This window comes from Cervus elaphus, chromosome 10, assembly GCF_910594005.1.
Source record: "Cervus elaphus chromosome 10, mCerEla1.1, whole genome shotgun sequence".
Lineage (NCBI taxonomy): Eukaryota > Metazoa > Chordata > Mammalia > Artiodactyla > Cervidae > Cervus > Cervus elaphus.
In genome coordinates this window covers 50,248,335-50,269,132 of record NC_057824.1, presented here as the reverse complement: position 1 = coordinate 50,269,132, position 20,798 = coordinate 50,248,335, and the positions used below count along the sequence as shown (strand labels likewise).

Sequence of the window (20,798 nt, the reverse complement as noted above, 5' to 3'; positions counted from 1 at the left end):
AGACTCTTCTAGCAGCAGAGGTTGGGGTTCTGATCCTCTTGTAACTTCCCTGCATCTAAAATTGTGTTCCCAATCTTACTCTTCATTTGCATATTTGGTTTAGAAAGGAACTTGTTTCTCCCCAAATTATTTATAGAGTTTTCATATATTGTTTCCAGACTATACATGTATAATGAAGAGAATGAGCAGTCAGGAGTCTTCAACTAAGGATAGGGGATTTGCTCTTTTACACGTTCTTGCATTGGTACAGATGTGTAGCCTCACTTTTAAAAGGAAACATTGACTTTGGACTTTCACTTAAGAGTAAGGGTCCTAGTCTGTTGGTCATGTTTGTTCTCATGAGAGAGAAAATACACTCCCTGATAACCTGTGGTGTTTCACACTGTTTAGACGATTGTCCCAATTTTCTTCTGTTATCACGACTACTTGATCACCACCAGGTACATCTCAATGGGCATTGAGGTCAAAGGACATGATAGTAATGTCTATAAATGCTAAGGTCCTTTACCAATTTAAATTATTTCCTGGAGCTCCTAACATTCCAATAGGTCTACATAGATGGAGTTGAAGGTTGATCTGATATCTTAATTTATCAAAATCTCTTTCTTTCTTCCCAGGCGCCTCCGACCTACGAAGTCCTGGCACAGATGGAGTATCTTGACATGGTGGTGAATGAGACTCTCAGAATGTTCCCAATTGCTGTTAGGATTGATAGGTTCTGTAAGAAGGATGTGGAAATCCATGGGGTGTCCATTCCCAAAGGGACAACAATGACAGTGCCGATCTCCGTGCTTCACAGAGACCCAGAGTTCTGGCCAGAGCCTGAGGAGTTCTGTCCTGAAAGGTACAAGACCCCAGGGAAGGGGACCCTCTCTGATCCAGTTGCTCAGAGCGTATTCTGACAACCCTTATTATGGGTGACAAATATGTGACTGTACAATCATTTTATTTTACATCTTTTATTGTTAAATGTCTTTACTTTTTCCAAGAATGATATTATTTGATTAAAAATTTTACCAACCATAAACTAAAAAAAAAAAAAAAACAGAAAATTTTAGTTGTGTGCATTCCTAAAAACTTAAGCTTATTTGTTGTTTAGTCACTAAGTCGTTTCCAACTCTTTGTGACCTCATGAACTGTAGCCCACCAGTCTCCTCTGTCCGTGGGATTTTCCAGGCAAGAAGACTGGAGTGGGTTGCTATTTGCTTCTCCAGGGGATGTTCCTGACCCAGGGATCGAACCCATGTCTTCTGCGTTGGCAGGTGGATACTTTACCACTGAGCCATCAGGGAAGTCCAATACCTTAAGATAGGCCTCATTAATAGTGCAATGTAAGTCTTGTGGACATTTCTCTATGCATATACAGATTGTTAAAACTTAGAATGTCATTATATATAGTTTATTTTTCAATTACTTACTATATTTAACAGTAAAGTATAAATGGAATTCTGTGTTATATATATATATATAATTTGTATATATATAATATATATTTAATTGTTGCACCTGCTATAATTTACTTAACAGCTATATTATTTTAGGTGTATTGGTTTCTATTTCTTTTAAATCTTCCTGTCTGTTCTTTAGCTCTTTGAATTCATCACTAATGTTCCCACATTTCCATTTCTTTAAACATTGACTGCTGTTTCCTCTATTATTATTGTGGGGCTGTAGTCATCCCAAGTGGTTCCAGGAGCCTTGGTGAGGATGGAGGAGACATAGGTGGCCTCTTCCATCTGTGGCTGTAGACCTAGGCCAGCTCCCTTTTGCCTCCATGTTTTTTGACCTTCCAAAGAGAAGTCCTCTGCTGTCTAGTCATCTAGACACCTGCCTTGGAGAGGTTAAGCATTGTCTTCTGGGAATTCAGAGTCAGGGTCTGGTTTGGGCACATTGGACTCTGGAGAGAGTTGATGCTCTCCCATTTATTTTATGGTGAGCAAAGTTTGGATTGAACATTTTAGGCACTATCTCGGATCTAGCATTTTATGAGCCCCTGACTATAAGCTCTGTGATGGCAGGGACTGTGTCTTGTTCACCCTGGTGTCTCTAGCACTAGCATAACCTGTACCCATAGCATTGCTGAAAGAAGAGTCAGAGTCCACCAAGTCCTCTGTTCTGGACCAGGGAAACTCACTGTCTGCCTCAAGCTCAGCAACTTCCCCTCCTGCAGCGTCAGAAACCTAAAACCAGAGACCACTCACTCTACTTCCCTTTGATTCACTCAGCCGTCAAGCAGAGACCTAGTGCTCACATGTGTGTGTCAGGGTCTGGTCGAGGGAGTGAGAAATCCAAATGTTAAAGCAGATTATAAAGAGTTTTTGACACATGCACAGTATAGTTTATAAGCACAAGTTTTATGAATCATGTTTAATGTATTCTTCCAAAATATTCTTCCAGAATATTTTTTATAATACAGACTCTTTAAAATATATACAAATAGCTGTGAAAAGAAAGGAAGTGAAAATCAAAGGAGAAAAAGAAAGATATACCCATTTGAATGCAGAGCTCCAAGAATAGCAAGGAGCAAAGAAAGCCTTCCTCAGCAATTGATGCAAGGAAATAGAGGAAACAATAGAATGGGAAAGACTAGAGATTTCTTCAAGAAAATTAGAGATACCAAAGGAACATTTCATGCAAAGATGGGCCCAATAAAGGACAGAAATGGTAGGGACCTAACAGAAACAGAAGATATTAAGAAAGGGGGCAAGAATACACAGAAGAACTGTACAAAAATGATCTTCCCGACCCAGATAATCACAATGGTGTGATCACTCACCTAGAGCCAGACATCCTGGGATGTGAAGTCAAGTGGGCCTTAGGAAGCATCACTATGAAGAAAGCTAGTGGAGGTGATGGAATTCCAGTTGAACTATTTCAAATCCTGAAAGATGACGCTGTGAAAGTGCTGCACTCAGTATGCCAGCAAATTTGGAAAACTCAGCAGTGGCCACAGGACTGGAAAAGGTCAGTTTTCATTCCAATCTCAAAGAAAGGCAATGCCAAAGACTGCTCAAACTATCGCACAATTGCACTCATCTCACACGCTAGTAAAGTAATGCTCAAAATTCTCCAAGCCAGGCTTCAGCAATACGTGAACTGTGAACTTCCAGATGTTCAAGCTGGTTTTAGAAAAGGCAGAGGAACCAGAGTTCAAATTGCCAACATCCGCTGGATCATCGAAAAAGCAAGAGAGTTCCAGAAAAACATCTATTTCTGCTTTATTGACTATGCCAAAGCCTTTGATTGTGTGGATCACCGCAAACTGTGGAAAATTCTGAAAGAGATGGGCATACCAGACCACCTGACCTGCCTCTTGAGAAACCTGTATGCAGCTCAGGAAGCAACAGTTAGAACTGGACATGGACCAACAGACTGGTTCCAAATAGGAAAAGGAGTACATCAAGGCTGTATATTGTCACCCTGCTTATTTAACTTATATGCAGAGTACATCATGAGAAACACTGGGCTGGAGGAAGCACAAGCTGGAATCAAGATTGCCAGGAGAAATATCAATAACCTCAGATATGCAGATGACACCACCCTTATGGCAGAAAGTGAAGAGGAACTAAAGAGCCTCTTGATGAAAGTGAAAGAGGAGAGTGAAAAAGTTGGCTTAAAGCTCAACATTCAGAAAACTAAGATCATGGTATCTGGTCCCATCAGTTCATGGGAAATAGATGGGGAAACAGTGGAAACAGTGGCTGACTTTATTTTTCTGGGCTGCAAAATCACTGCAGATGGTGATTGCAGCCATGAAATTAGGTTGGATGCATGAGACAAGTGCTCGGGCCTGGTGCGCTGGGGAGACCCAGAGGGATTGGGTGGAGAGGGAGGTGGGAGGGGGGATCGGGATGGGAAACACATGTAAATCCATGGCTGATTCATGTCAATGTATGACAAAAACCACTACAATACTGTAAAGTAATTAGCCTCCAACTAATAAAAATAAATGGAAAAAAAAAAAAGAGAGATGCTTACTCCTTGGAAGGAAAGTTATGGCCAACCTAGATAGTATATTAAAAAGCAGAGACATTACTTTCCAACAAAGGTCCATCTAGTCAAGGCTATGGTTTTTCCAGTGGTCATGTATGGATGTGAAAGCTGGACTACAAAGAAAGCTGAGTGCTGAAGAATTGATGCTTTTGAACTGTGGTGTTGGAGAAGACTCTTGAGAGTCCCTTGGACTGCAAGGAGATCCAACCAGTCCATCCTAAAGGAGATCAGTCCTGGGTGTTCATTGGAAGGAAGATGCTGAAGCTGAAACTCCAATACTTTGGCCACCTGATGCCAAGAGCTGATTCATTGGAAAAGGCCCTGATGCTGGGAAAGATTGGGGGCAGGAGGAGAAGGGGACGACAGAGGATGAGATGGTTAGATGGCATCACTGACTTGGTGGACATGGGTTTCGGTGGACTCCAGGAGTTGGTGATGGAAAGGGAGGCCTGGCGTGCTGCGGTTCATGGGATTGCAAAGAGTCAGACATGACTGAGTGACTGAACTGAACTGAACTGAAAATATATACAACCACAATGCCATTATCACTTCTCCAAATCCAAATTTGAGGAGTCAAATTTGAATTAAGCAGAGGTCTAGCCATCAAGGACTTGATCAGTTTGTGGAACAGACAAGGAAATCAGTGATTGAACCAGATTGAGTTGAGTCATATGCCCTCATAAATCTACTGACCTCAGCATCCTCTGTGTGAGGGAGAGACATACCCACACAAGAGCAAGGAAGGGGAAAACAATAGAAAACTAACAATTTAAATATTCAGAGACGTTCCCTGCTTCCTAGTCTCTGAGCACATGACCAATATAAGCGTTCGTGGAGGCAGAAACTCACTCTTCCTGCAGTCAGTCTCATTTCCTAACATCTCACCACCCTGAATATTAATCTCATATTTAAAGATACATTTTCTTTAAACAGTCTTCATCTCATCAGCTCACCAGAACTGAAAGCTCCTGTGGTGTCCGGGGAATGGGAAGGCCCTGGGGCTTACCTTTCATACAGCAAAATCAACACAGCAGGATTCAGTCACCTGACCACAGGAGTCTCCCTTATGCTACTGGTTGAGGGTTTAAGTTAAAATCTCACACCTGGAGCTTCTGTGATTTTTCTGTTTCATTCACTTGTTTCATCTACTGTTGTGGATCCAGGTTCAGTAAGAAGAACAAGGACAGCATAAATCCTTATGTATACCTGCCTTTTGGAATTGGACCCCGAAATTGCATTGGCATGAGGTTTGCCATCATGAATATGAAACTTGCTGTTGTCAGAATCCTGCAGAATTTCTCCTTCAAACCTTGTAAAGAAACACAGGTTCGCAGTTCATTATTTGCATAAATAATGTTTTATTGAGAATTTTTTAACTGAGGTGTATCTCTCTGTGTCTATAAGGTTGTGATCTATTCAAATAATAATTTAATTTACTAGAAAGAGAATCTGTCTGAATCCACCTGTGAGCTTTAACTGTCTTTCATCCCTGGAGGGCTAAGTCTGTGGCTTCATAAAGACCCAACTGTAAAGGTCATCTAGAGTCAAGGCAGTTAACACAACACGACTGTACAAAGTCAGTGAATTTGAGCAACTTTTATTTATTTATTTATTTTAAGAATATTTATTTGTTAGGCTGCATCAGGTTTTAGCTGTGGCATGTGGGATTTTCTCTGAGTCATGGAGGATCTTTCTTTGCAGCACGTAAAAAGATGTGGCTCACAGGTTTAGTTGCTTCCCAGAATGTGGGATCTTAGTTACCCAACTGGGGATTGAACCCTCGTCCCCTGTGTTGCAAGACATTCTTAACCACTGGACCACCATGGAAGTCCCAGACATTCTGATACGTTAACTTCAAGTCTTTTAAAAATATATACAGTAAAAAACTACTACACATACAAAAGGCATCCCTTTTACATCCCCCTCAGTTCTTGTCCCCTTCTTCCTAGAGACAATATCACCTTGAATGTGATGGTATCTCCCATGCATTGCTTTATATTGCATATGTGTTCATAAACATGGAAAATAAAAGCTGAATTTGAGCAACTTTTAAAATTTGGTTTCATATCCACTGGAAGGAAGGAAAATGTTGTACAAAGTCGTGAGAGCAGTGATGACCATGTCATGACTTTTCAGTGATGCCCTTCTCCATGGGAACTTACAGAAGTTCTCCTGACAGTGATTCTCAGCCACTATTTGTACAAAGAAATTACTGGGGAGCAAAATCCCGATGCTGAGGTCATCTCAGACTCTCTAAAATAATTCCCCCAGAGTGTGGCGTTGAGAGCACCCCCACTGATCCTCCTGTGCAGCCACAGTGGTCCCTGAGTGAAAGCATTTCTACCGGATGGGAAGGCTTCCCACAGCCCCTCACCTGCCAGGGATCCTGCTGCCATCCAGCTGGGCCCCCTTTACATTCTAACAATGACTGTGTGTCCTTCCTGTCCACCCTCCAGTCCGTTCTCCCCCTTCGAGTTCCAGTTCAGTCCCGAGCCCCTCCATGCAGCCTGCCCGTCCAGGCCAGCGCCCACTCTCCCCTCTGCTGTGTTTACAAGCACCACAGGCTGGCCTCATGGGGCCTACCACCTAACAATACTTTGTCCCTGAACCAGCCAGTTTGGTTCCTTTGTTTCCTTTGCAACTAAGAAGGTCTTTAACTCTGTCCCCTCATTTTATTCCTTCCATAAATGCCCAGTGGTGCCTTGATGTCATCGGGCAAATGTTTAAGAAGTGACTTGCAGTTGATTAGAACTCTTGGACACAAATACAGGAGAGTTTGAACTTTAAAAATTTAACAGATGTCATTTATGTGCTTCCTTGTTTTATGTGTGTCTACCTGCAGGGAAAATGCATACCATTTGAAAGTTTAAAATAACAATTTGTTACAGTTAACAAATTGAAATCTCTCTCTGAGGAGCACACAGAACAGTTGGCATTGATTCATCTCAAGCATATCCCTAAAATAAGGCTTATTTCTAGGAGTCATACATTTAATAAGCCGCTGCTCCCTTTGAGTAGCTTTCTCAGGGAAGAGGAGGATAAAGATGTTTCCATTTTACTTGTGGGTGTCCTGTAAGTGTGTACACGCAGGGGACTCAGCCCTGAGAGAAAGGGGCCTCGGGCACCCCTGGGAAGGGCAGATGCCCCTGCAAGCTCCACCCAGTACCCCATGGGCTGGGGCTTCTCCCTCCACAACTCCTTGCTTGTCCTTCAGTCAACTGAGGTCAGGTCACTCTGTTGGTTCCCGCAACACAGAAGGAGTGACTGGGTGAGAAATGGGCTAAAAATCTCAGACAAAACACTGTAGGTCATCAAAAGTTCACCATTTTCACTGCACTTGGGAGCCAGGGCATGTTTAAAAAACAGGCATAATGCTTCATAGGCATAGTGCTCAATCGATATTTTGTGCAATGAATGATGAATGAATGCTTTCTCTATCCAGTCTTGACATAACTTACAAAGTACAGAGAATCAAAGATAAAGAGGGGAATTGGATGAAAATGATCAAAAGGTATAAATGTCTGGTTATAGATAATAAATACTAGCACTATCATGTAAAACATGATTATTACAGTTGACATTTTTATATAGTAGAAGACAGTAGATCCTAAAAGTGTTCATAAGAGGGAAACAATATTTTTTCCTTTTCTATCTCTTATGAGTTGATGGATGTTAACTAAACTTATTGTGGTAGTAATTTCACATATATGTAAGTCAAATGTTTTTGCCATTAATCATTTATATCTCAGTAAAAGAGGAATTAAAACAATTTAAAAAAGTGAATAGTGAGTACTAGAAATGACTTTATGCCCATATATTTTATAGTGTAAGTTAAATAGACCAATTTTCTGAAAGTCATAAATTGTTAAAGTTTAATCAAGGAAACATTGACAGCCTGTCCGTACCTATAGCTGTTAAACACATTGAATTGGTAGTTAAAAAAAATCAAAGATACACGATGCTAAAAGTAGTTTGTATATTGTTGCAAAGCATTATTGTCCGTAATGTATCTTGCCTATTTTGCTTCTGTTGTTGGCGGTGCTTCATTCATTGGTTCTCTTAACTATTGCAGATCCCCTTGAAAATAAACAGTCAAGGACTTTTAAGACCGGAAAAACCCATCGTTCTGAAGGTTGTGCTCAGAGATGAGACCATAAGTGGAGCTTGACTTCCCCTAAGAACCTGGGCTTTGTTCTTCAAGGAGCTGTGTCCCAGAATTTCAGAGGACGTGATTTACTTTGTGATAAAACTCAGAAATAAAGATGGGCTTCACCGATTGCACTTGCTGGATGACTAGGGTATCTGCACATTCGTTTAGCTTTCTCAGTGTCTGTGTGGTGTTATATGTTGTGTAACATGAACAAGGCAACTAATGAGGGCCAGATACGTACACTCAGCTTATCTGACTCTCAAAGGACCATCTCCACCCACCCCCAGTTAGTACCATCTACTCCTCCAGAGCACTGATCAAGAAAGAAAATGTCTCAACAGTTTTATCAGCAAATTATCAGAAACAAGAATTATCGTGGTGACTAAAGTTCTGACATTTTTAATATATCACAGGTTTTATTTTATATATTTCAAATCTAATATTCTATTGAGGAACTCTGTAAGCATCTCTTTACAAAAGTGTTAGGATACCATTCTGCACTTTAGGGGGAATGTGTACAACTGAGTCAGGGAGAGCCAGTGACTAAACACTTGGCTGTCGCAATCCCTGGTGGGTGGGGCCTTTTTCAAAACTGCTGTTTGTTATGTTACATAGGTAAGAATCATTCCACAGTGTTTTGTCCATTTCTTAGAATGTATGAAAGTGAAAGTTGCTTCGTCATGTCCAACTCTTTGTGACCCCATGGATTGTACAGTTCGTGGAATTCTCCAGGCCAGAATATTGGAGTGTGTAGCCTTTCCCTTCTCTAGGGGATCTTCCCAACGCAGGGATCAAATCCAGCTCTTCTGCACTGCAGGCAGATTCTTTACCAGCTGAGCCACAAGGGAAGCCCAAGAATACTGGAATGGGTAGTCTGTCCCTTCTTGAGAGGATCTTCCCAACCCAGTGATTGAACCAGGGTCTCCTTCATTGCAGGTGAATTCTTTACCAACTGAGCTATCTTTCATGGTTTAAATCTACTTTTTTTGAGCACATATTTTATATAACAACAGATGCACATAATTATGTTATTAGTTTTGATGAAAAGTTTTCATCTCATCTCCCCTGATATTTCTTGAAGGCAGGAAACAGGTTTTCTTGAAGTGTCTTTGTTTTCCACCCTCAATTGCCAACTGTCTTAACATAATGAATGTGGAATAAAAGATGGTTGATTGATCAGTTGACTGGGGAGAAAGGCTACAGTCACTGGCCAGTTTCAGTTGATATCAGAAGCTGCACACAGCCTTTCCTTTCCCTTTTCTGCTCCTTCCATCCATAGCCCCTTCCTTGCTAGTGTTTTCCTGGATAGTCCAGTTCTAAAGCCGATGGGGGAGCACAGAAGGTGGACAGCCTTACCCTTCAGGGTGTGGGCAGAGAAGGGGGACTCAGTGGCTCCAAGGTGGAGATTGAGGGGGGACGGTGTCCACAGGAACAGCAGTAGGCATGGGTGTGGGTGTCCAGGCAAGGAGCAAATAGTGTCTTCCCAGAAGAATGGCCTGGCCAGGGCATCCAGAGCCTAAAAAGGGTGTGGAGAACCATGGAGGGTGAGGAGGATATCAGGGGTGGAAAGAGGCTGAGTGGCAATAGCTACACAAACGGAGATTGATTAAGTAAACATATTATGGATAATGGAAGACAGGTTTACCCTGTTAGAGACGGCAGTCCCTGGTCCAGGAAAGGGGAAACCAGAAGAAACCCTGTGGAGTCAGAGATTGGAACTGCATGGATCAGTGAATATCCTTGCTTTTCTTTGTAGACAGATGATAGCTAGTTAGTTGGATGATGCACTATATCAGATAGCTGATATAGATAGATAGATAGATGACAGCTATACATAGGTAACATGCATCTGTGTGGTGGGTGGGGAAGGTAGGGTTGGAGGTCCTGCTCAGGGCCCTGAGCTCAGACAGCTGGGCAGACCCACCCCCCAGCCCCAATTAGAATCCAGGATGTAATGTCCTGAACATTTACAACTCAGTGGCTCCTCACACGGCAGGTGGAAAAGGAGGCATCTAAACATAGTTAAAAGGAAAAGGTAAAGATTCAGTCAGCAAACTCCCAGCCTTTTATTTATTTTTCAACTACAACTTGAACTCATGTCTCCTTTTGCTAACAAACAACACAGTTCATAACTTGTGCTTACTCTATAATGCTGGCCCCTTTTGGCTACTACTTAAACTCATATGAGCTCCTGTGAGTGAACATTTCTAAGGGTTTGCTGAGGATCAGGTGTGTGATGGGCAAGGTCACATGTTCTCTACCCCCAGTGACAACTGGGACCCTGACCTGCAGGTTCAGGCCCCAAGCCCCTCAGGTCACGGATCAGGGTCTGGTCTGACCTGGGCTCCTATAGGAAGGGAAAGACATAATTATTAACCCTCATTCTACAGATCAGGCAACTGAGGCTGAGCAGGTTTAAATAACCCACCTAGGGCCCGCACATCAGTCACATTCTATGGATGCCTTCTAGGCAGCTGTGTACACAGTAGAGAGAACAGGTGTCTTGGGAGCCCAGAGAAGCCTCCGGGACCTGGTGGACAAGGTTCCCAACCACACCCTTTGCTTGCCCTCTCTGCCTCTGGTTGAATTCTTACAGATTATTAACTAACATTGGTAGCACAAAGTCAAAATCCCAGAAATTTTACTACATCACAACCACTGGGATGGCTATTTTTTTTTTTTTTTTTAATATTTATTTATTTATTTATTTGACTGCATGAGGTCTTAGTTACAGAGACTTAGTTACAGCACATGGGATCTTGTTCCCTGACCAGGGTATGAACCCGGGCCCCCTGCATTGGAAGCAGAGAGTCTTAGCCACTGAACCACCAGGGAAGTCCCCTGGGATGGCTATTTTTTAAAAAGGGAAAACGAAAGTGTTGGTGAGGATGTAGAGGAAATGTGGAAACCTCAGCAGGTGCTGGTGAGGATGTAACAAAGCAGCCACTGTGTGGAACAGTTTGGCAGTTCCTCAGTCGTTGAGCATAGAATTACCAGCAATTGCACTCCTGGGTAGATGCCTAAGCGAACTGAACACAAATTCTCAAAGACATACACCTGCGTGTTCATAACACCACTCTCCACAATAGCTGAAGGGCAGACACAAGGCAGACCAGTGGATGAATGGATAAACAGATCGTGATGTAGCCATACAATAGTTGCTTCTTCAGTTATCACAGATGTGAAATACTAATACAAGGCATAAGAGAGATTAACTTTAAAATGCATAAATGAAAGAATTCGGACACAAGAGACCACACATTACCTGATTCCATTTACATGAAACATTTGGAAGAGGCAAAGCCGTGAAGACAGAATGTCCATGAGTGGTGGCCAGGGGCTGGGAGAGGAGAGAGTTGGGAGGAGCTGCCCATGGGCTCAGGAGTGCCCTCTGGTGGAAGGGGAGTGTGCTGCAACTAGAGGAGGTGGTGGCACCGCACTGTGAATGTGCTAAATGGCCCCGAATGGTTGATGTCATGGCGTGTCAGTGTGACCTCGGTAAATGTTTTTAATCTCAGGACTGTACCCTAACGAATTCAAGACAGGTCACTGTAATACCAGAAAGCCATGTGGCTTTTCCCAGACATCCTGCACATCCTTCAGGTCCCTGCTGAGCTATCCGGGGTGGAACCTTGGTCCTAGAATTACAGGATCCCTAACTTGGCCTGTGATCTGATCACTTCCTTATTAGCAGTAATAAAAATTGGTTGATTTAGACACTGCCTGCAACCGAGAAATGACAGACTCAGCAATGATAATTTTGATAAGATGAACCATTCTCACAGCCTGCATGCCCTCTCTCCTTAGGCAAATTCTGCTCTGTCCGTGGTACTGCATCCATGTCACCTCCTCTAGGAAGCCCACCCCTCCCTACAGAGGCTCTGGATCCCACCTAACTCTGCCTTTCCCAGCCTCCCGATGCCTTTGGAGGTGTCTGTGTGCATTGAGCACACTACCTAGGTGAGCGCCCTTTGTGACAGTCTTGTTCATACTTTGTCCCCATGTTGTGTCGTAGTACCAGGCACAGCAAAGACCAGCTCAGACTGATACACAGGGCATATGACCATGGAGGTAACTGTGTGACCAATCAGAACAGGGCATCTTGTGTTGAATTCAAGGTGTGGGCTGGAATTGGCTGGGCAGGGCCCCTGGAAAAAATCACTGGGCTTGGCAGGCATGTGCTGACATGTCTACTTAGAAAACTCTTGGAACTGCATTCACTAATGAGTAGCATTTGTTTATTTTCTGGGGAGGTGGTTTATTTTTTCTATCTGATTATCATAGGAGCCTATGTTCTAACTAAAGGTGAAGAACTCAGCTTTTGAACCTAGTTGATCTCAGTTGAATGAACCCACTGAATGAACCCATGTTGGTCAGTTCTCAAAGGGTAAAAAAATATTTAATTTATTCAGTGATTTTTTTCAGTTGTTCACCTGGGATCTACAAACTGGGTTTCTGAAAAAAAACCAAGTAATGACATTCTTTTTGTTTCCAGCATAAAATTAATTGATGGCATTTTAGATACTTAAAGAGTGTTACAAATTTTGAAAAGGCTGTATGTGCATGTGGTAAAATGGCATAGCCAGATAATGCTTTTATACTATGAAGAATGATGTTTTATTAGGTGGTTTTGGTAGATACTTTTATCACATTAAGGAAATAACTTGCTATTAGGAGTGCATTCTTGTATCATAAATGATATATTGAATATTAATAAATGTGTTTTCTGAAGCTATTGGGCTGATAAGACCTTTCTCTTTTAATCAATTAACCTGATAGCTAATACTAATATTTATTCTTTGTTAATCACCCAAGAGTTTCAGGGTAAAATCCAACTCAGTTCAGTTGCTCAGTCATGTCCAACTCTTTGCAACCCCATGGACTGCAGCACACCAGGCTTCCCTGTCCATTACCAACTCCTGGAGCTCACTCAAACTCATGTCCATCGCGTCAGTGATGCCATCCAACCATCTCGTCCTCTGTTGTCCTCTCCTCCTCCAGCCTTCAATCTTTCCCAGCATCAGGGTCTTTTTTTTCCCAATGAGTTGGTTCTTCACATCAGGTGGTCAAAGTATTAGAGTTTCAGCTTCAGCATCAGTCCTTCCAATGAATATTCAGGACTGATTCCCTTTAGGATTGACTGGTTGGATCTCCTTGCTGTCCAAGGGACTCTCAAGAGTCTTTTCCAACATCACAGTTCAAAAGTATCAATTCTTCAGTGCTCAGCTTTCTTTATAGTCCAGCTCTCACATCCATACATGACTACTGGAAAAAACATAGCTTTGAATTAATGGACCTTTTTTGGTAAAGTAATATCTCTGCTTTTTAATATGCTGTCTAGGTTGGTCATAGCTTTTTTTTCCAAGGAGCAAATGTTTTTTAATTTCATGGCTGCAGTCACCATATGCAGTGATTTTGGAGCCCAAAGTCTCTCACTGTTTCCATTGTTTCCCTATCTATTTGCCATGAAGTGATGGGACTGAATGTCATGATCTTAGTTTCTGAATGTTGAGTTTTAATCCAGCTTTTTCACTCTCCTCTTTCACTTTCATCAAGAGGCTCTTTAGTTCTTCACTTTCTGCCATAAGGGTGGTGTCATCTGCGTATCGGAGGTTATTGATATTTCTCCCAGCAATCTTGATGCCAGTTTGTGCTTCATCCAGCCCGGCATTTTGCATGATTACTCTGCAATATGTTAAATAAGCAGGGTGACAATATACAGCCTTGATGTACTCCTTTCCCAATTTGGAACCAGTCTGTAGTTCAATGTCCAGTTCTAACTGTTGCTTCTTGACTTGCATACACATTTCTCAGAAGGCAGGTCAGGTGGTCTGGTATTCCCATCCCTTGAAAATCCAACTTGGTCATGGTGTATCATTGTTGCTGGATTTGACTGGCTTTATTTTGCTCAGGATTTTTGTGTTGAAGCCCATGAGTGAGACTGAAATGCAGTCTTTCCTTCTTGTCCCATTTTTAACCTATTTGAGTCAAGTTCATACTGTCCTCATAGAGTGAGCTGGCCATGATTGCATTGATTTTATGTGACAACACAGAATCTTAGCTTCACCTCTGCTATGGAGTCCTCTCAGTTGGCTGCCAATGGCTCTGCCTCCTAGTACTTATGCCCCATTTAACCCCCTCCCACTGGTGAGGCTGGGATAGGTGACTCGCTTCTAATGAGTAGAATATTAATTGGGTGCCCCCTCACTCCCTCACTCTGGGGGAAGTGACTGCCATGTGGTGAGCTGCTCTGTGGAGAGACCCTGGTGGCAGAGATCTGAGGGGCTTCTGGGCCACAGCCAGTGAAGAACTGAATCCTCAAGCTTGTGAGGATCTGAACCCTGGCAGACCACCTGGAGGACCTGAAAGTGGGTCCTTCCCCAGGTGAGACTTTGGATGAGAGGCAGCCCAGCCTGACAGCAAGACTGTCACCTCATGAGAAAGCTTGAGCCAGAGGCTCCCAGGTAAGCCACACCTGGACTCCCAGCCCAAGGAGCTGTGACACAGTAAATGCTTGTTGTTTCAAGGGGTTATACTTGGGAATAATCTGCTCGACGGCATAGAGAACTAGTGTACCTGCCCTGGTCTCTGTTCCTGCCACAACTACACGGACCATCTTTGCTCAGATTCCAACTGAATTTGTGCAGGGAAGCCTGACTGTGCCTCTCAACCTAACAATTCTTCTGTAATACAGAAGTTTTAGAGAATTACTTCCCTGTGTGAAGAACATTTTCACAAAGGGAAAGGGAAACCAGTGAATACGCTCTTCCCTCTTCAATCCCTTGGATGGGCTACATCTTCTGAGTGGTCATATGACCTCTCAGAAGATGGTCAGTTGATCAAAGAGTTGGTTGCTTTTGATACCAAGTGTTGACCAGATTGGTAATGAATCTGATATAGATGCTTCTTCCATGCTATATTCCTATTTTCCTTCACTCTTTTTCCCCTGGATCAAATTCCCCAGAAGATAGTGGCACCAAAGCCTGTATTTCAAGCTCTCCTTTCTTGGGAAAGCAGGCTAAGACATATGTGTTTCTTGAAGATTACCATAAAACTCTCTGAATGTGATGTTTCCTTGCAAGAAGATTTGACTTTCACTTACTTTTTAAAGGAATTTTGAGACTGTTTAGCTTTCTATTTCTTCTTTGGCTAGTTTTGGTCAATTATGTTCCCTAGGATCTAGGCTATTGCTTTTAATATTTCAACTAATGTTTTTCACAATTCTTAGCAACAATTAAAGTAATAGACGCAATTTTCTTGTATTTGACTTTATCCCATGAATTTCAGATATTCAGGTGCACCCAGGCTTGTGTAGTTTTTAACATTCCCCCTGCCCGTGAATTACAATGGATATCATGGTCTGAGAGTTAGTATGTTTCCACGTGAGAACTGTGATCATGCAGAAGTGGGACCCTCCCCACTACCTACATGTTCAGGACAAGGGTCACTGGGGAAGATGGTGCCCTGGCTGACTCCCAGAGGAAGTCTAGGAATTCACGATGGGAAATGGATTGAACCCATTTCAGATGGAAGAACGGTTGTATAGACACAAGAAGACCAGTTGTGGGGGCGGGGGGGGAGCTTCGGAACAGCATATCATGCCATTTTCTTAAAACATCATGTTTGCACAGGAAGTGGACTAAGACAAGCCTGAAGAAGTCAGCAGTGGCCAGATGCACACAGGTCTTTTTTACACCATTTATTTATTAATTTATTTTTAAATTATTTTAAGAAATTGAGTTCTTATTAACATGCAATGTTACATTAGCTTCAGGCACGCAATAGAATGATTCTATATTTTAATACATTGCAATTTGATTATTTTAATAAGGCCAGCAAGCATCTGTCACTGTATAAATTCGTGACAATATTATTGACTATATTCTCTGTATGAGCATTATATCCCAGTGACTTATATATTTTCTGGAAGTTTGTACCTCTTCATTCCCTTCATCCATTTTGTTTGTCCCTCAACCCACTTCCCCTGTGGCAACCACCTGTTTGTTCTCTGTATCTGTGAGTCTTTTTCTGTATTTTTTTTTGTATTTTTGTAATACAGTCTTTTTCTGTATTCTACTTTGTTTTTTAGATTCCATATATAAGTGAAATCATACAGTATTTGTTTCTTTTTTTTTTTCCTTCTGACTTATTTCACTTAGTGTAATACCCCAGGTCAATACTAAAAAACCAAACAGCTTGATTAAAAAGTGGGCAGAAAACCTGAATAGACATTTTAAAGACGACATACAGATGGCAACAGGCACATGAAAATGAGCTCAGCATTACTCATCATCAGGAAATGCAAGTCAAACCCATAATGAGATACCACCTCATACCTGTCCAAATGACAAATTATAAAGAAGACAAGAAGCAACAAATGTGGGCAGTGATGTGGAGAAAAGGGAACTTTCCTGCACTGTTGCTGGGAATGTAACTTGGTGCAGTCACAGTAGAAGACAGCATGGAGATGCCTCAAAAAACCAAAAGAGAACTGCCATAAAATCCAGCAGTTCTACCTCTGGCCATTTATCTCAAGAAAGGGCTACTTTGAGGCCCTTTGCTCATTGCAGCACTGTTTGAAATAGTCAAGATATGAAAGTGACCTAAACATCCAACATGGGTCTTCAATAGCTGCCCCATGGCATTTGGGTTTAATTCAGTGGATGATGGAAGTGGTTGGAGAGATTTGAGTAATAGAGGAATGATGCATGACTCATGTTTTACCAGGCTCTGTCAGGTGGCAGAGTAGGGACTTTCCTGGGTGAGGCCAGTCTAGGGTCACATAAAACTCCTTAGGAGGTTACTGTGCTGATTAGGAGAGACGGCCAACCCTTTGCTCCTCTTTTGCAGCTAACCTGTGATGCTGATCTTTTCTTTCATTTTACACCTCCTGTGTCATTAATTCCCCTCCTTGTGGTCTTCTGAAACTTGCCTGCCTCCTCTAATTCCTCTTTCACTCCTTGGTTTCATTGATCTTTTACTTCCTGCTTTCTTGGAAACCCAGATGATTCTGACTGTGACACATCAGGACTATTTACAACATCCCTTATCTGCTGACACCATAAGTCATGAATACATTTAGTCATCTGCTCTCTCTTTTGTGGCCACAAACAGCTCTAGCATTTATAACAACAGCAGAAGCATGATGGAGATATTTATCCCATAAGAGGTTGACACAACCTGCCAAGTTATTTCCAGAGGCCTCTCAGAATCCAGGCAAGCATGTCACTTGGCACAATATAGAATTACGAGATCTAGCTCCACACCCTACATGTATTGTTTAATGCTTGGACAAGATTCTTCCCTACCCTGAGCTTCTGTTTTTACATCTGTAAAGTGGGAATCAAATAACCCCAGCACTGCGTATCTCACATAGTTTTCAGGGTAATCAATTGAGAGATGTGAAAGAACTTTCTAAGGTGTACAGTGTGGTAGAGATGTTAGTGATTCATTTATCAAGTAAGAGAAACTCAGGAATGGAGTAGAAAGTGAACAGCCATGATGAGGTCTTTCTCTTCTCTTTGCTGTGAAGTCCATGGAAGCGCTTCTGTTTAAGGGCACATGTGTGTGTGTGTTTCTTCATGGTGGGATGTCTGTGGGTCAGAAAGAACATCCCACTAAACTCACCCAGCCCCTACTGACTGGCTTGCTAGGGGCCCTCACCTTGTCTGTGTTGGGGCAGAGCTCTGGTTACAGACCCATGATCTGTGAAATTGGAATCTAGCACACACATCATTCCAGAGCATCAGGGCCTCCCCATACTTTGAGCAATTATCTCAGCCAGTGGAAGTCAGGACAGGCGTCCCAGAAGAGGAGTCACCTCTAAAAGGACAGGAATAGCAGACTGACGGGGCCTCTTGCATCACTGAGTCCCTGACACCCTGCTCACCTCTCCTGATATCTGAGCCTAATGCCCAATTCCATGAGTGTTCTTTGATTTCCATCTCTGGCTGATTGCTAAGGTCTGAAAAGATAAGCCATGTATCATTGATGAGGACAGTGTGTTTCTAAAACATGTATACTTAGTTTACCTTGGCAGTACTATAATTGTCTATTTCTACCTTCAACCTGAGTAATATCTGGATCTTAGTCACATCTGCACTTGGAATAGAGCTTTGACCATGCCGAGTAATATCTAAAACATGTATACTTAGTTTACCTTGGCAGTACTATAATTGTCTATTTCTACCTTCAACCTGAGTAATATCTGGATCTTAGTCACATCTGCACTTGGAATAGAGCTTTGACCATGCCGAGGCCGTCAGTACACAAATGACCAGAGGAGAGACTTGAGATGTGGGGTGCTCTTCAGGTACACGTCTTCCTTCACGGTCTTCGTATGTGAGACTTTTCAAGTCAGGTGTGTCTGCTGTGGAACGAAGGGAACTAAGATCATGCCTTCTGTTATTTCCCTTTGTAGAGCAAGGCCGTTAGCCTTTGCTAGGACATGGCTCTGGCTACATATTTTTCTCAGGATTTGACTAGACTATTGCCATTAGACAGATTCCAACCAGCTGGACCAGGCCCTGAGGTGAATTGAGAAGGTGATGGCATATAATAAGGCTTAGTGAGAAAACCATGATATTGGCATATGTGTTTTGGAGGAAACTGAAAGTATATAGTTTCCATAAGGAATTTGTTTCCAAGAAGAATAAGAAAGACTGTGGGTTTAGCTGAGTGAATTAAGTTGTCAGTAGTTATCAGATGACAAGGTAATCTCTTCCTGGGGGGATGTATTTTGTGTTCCTCTTAGCGGAGGAGTATAGATAGATGACAAGCACCTGTCATGACAAGCGCCTGTCCTTGTTTCTCCTGAGGTGAGATGAAGTCCTTGATTCTGGAGACCCATGGTGGGGAGCCCCTGGGCAGGGTTAGACATGGAGATAGGAACCGAACTTCTAACCAAATTGCTGCTTCAGCCTTGGGTCTCACTATTTCACAGTGACCCTCATCATGAAACTGCAAACTTTGAATATTGGCATTTCAGAGCAGAACACTTGCCATCTCTCTTCATATTAGTTATAACATGTTTTGATCAATAGCTGTTGGGAAGCCATTTGCAGTCACTGAATTTCACTTTCTATATATGGACATGGGGGATTTTAGCATGACCCTCCTTAAAGGTACCCCGTGTGTGTATGTGCTTAGTTGCTCAATCGTGCCCCACTCTTTGCAACACCATGGGCAGGAGTCCATCAGGCTCCTCTGGCCATGGGATTCTCCAGGCAGGAATACTGACGTGGGTAGCCATTCCCTTCTCTAGGGGATCTTCCTGACCCAGGGATCAAACCTGGGTCTCCTGCATTGCTGGCAGATTGTTTACAGTTGAACCACCAGGGAAGCCCCAAAGGTACCCAGAGAAGGCACCGAAAGGGGGCAGAGATGTATCAGAATCCCTCGGACTTTCTGTCTGACTTGCTTCCCTGATCGCTCAGTTGGTAAAGAATCTGCCTGCAATGCAGCAGATCCTGGTTTGATTACTGGGTCAGGAAGATACCCTGGAGAAGGGGTAGACTACCCACCCCACTATTCTTGGGCTTCCCTTCTGGCTCAGCTGGTAAAGAATTCACCTGCAATGCAGGAGACCAGGGTTCGATCCCTGGGTTGGGAAGATCCCCTGGAGAAGGGAAAGGCTACCCATCCCAGTATTCTGGCCTGGAGAATTCCAAGGACTGTGTATAAGTCCATGGGGTCGCAAAGATGACTGAGCGACTTTCACTTTCACTTCACTTTCCCTGGGGATGGGGATCATCTTCCAGCTTCCCAGGTCTGTCCTTTGTTGGTACTCAAGCTTCCATCCATTTCTCTCCTTTGCTGCCTCTCTCTAGGGCTCCATTTCCCCAAAGACTCCAAAGGTATGCCCCATACTGAGCTTGGTTGTATGTCTCACTTCCTCCACTGAGAGGCTGCCCCCAAGGGACAGAACTGTAGAGCTTCTAGCCTACAGCATAGTACTGGCACCTGACGATCACCCATTTGAATTGAAGCAATGGACAGATAAATAGATGTGTTCAAGCATTATAATTCTCAGTGGAAGCTGTGGATTTTAACAGGGGCCTCCTGGAGGAAGCCTGAAACCAAAGATGAAAAACTAGGATGACAGAAATTTCATGTTCCATGACAAGCTCCCAAGGAAGTAAAATAGGGCAGGAGGCATAGTTGGGACTTACTGCACTTTACTAATAAAACTTCCACCCACTCGGGCCAGTAGAGGACAGCCCTGGGGACTCTCAGGCCAGAGTGAGGGGAAAAGTTACCAAGAGATGAGTATCACTTTCTGCAGAAGGAGTGAAAGTGAGACAGGATAAAGGGAGAAGGAAGTGCACAAACACAGCTTACATACCTTGCGTTTCTATTAAGTTTCAAGAACCTTTGAAGTTTTGTTTTTCACATAATCCATGGTTACCTAGGCCAAGCAGATGCAGGACTTGGTTCAGAGTGCTGATAACGAGCCACTGTAATTTCTCGATGCTCAGCCCTCATACTGCTCCCATCAGGACTTCAGCAAGGTTACGTGGATGCCTGGGCTTCTCAGGTGGCCCTAGAGGTAAAGAACAAGCTTGTCAATGCAGGAGACATAAGAGACGCTGGTTTGATGCCTGGGTTGGGAAGAGCCCCTGGAGAAGGGCATGGCAACCCACTCCAGTATCCTTGC

At 42.9% G+C, this 20,798-nt stretch overlaps 1 protein-coding gene across 1 annotated transcript in view; it reads left to right on the top strand.

Moving 5' to 3' along the window:
• The window catches only part of LOC122701842 (cytochrome P450 3A24-like), a 36,136-nt gene extending 27,857 nt beyond the window's left edge, over window positions 1-8,279 (top strand). The window contains exons 11-13 of the mRNA XM_043915226.1: window positions 618-844; window positions 5,157-5,319; window positions 8,066-8,279. Of these exons, the coding sequence (XP_043771161.1) occupies window positions 618-844; window positions 5,157-5,319; window positions 8,066-8,161 (486 nt within the window). The 3' untranslated portion in view covers window positions 8,162-8,279. The remainder of the gene's footprint in view (window positions 1-617; window positions 845-5,156; window positions 5,320-8,065) is intronic.
• The last annotated feature ends 12,519 nt before the right edge of the window (window positions 8,280-20,798 follow it).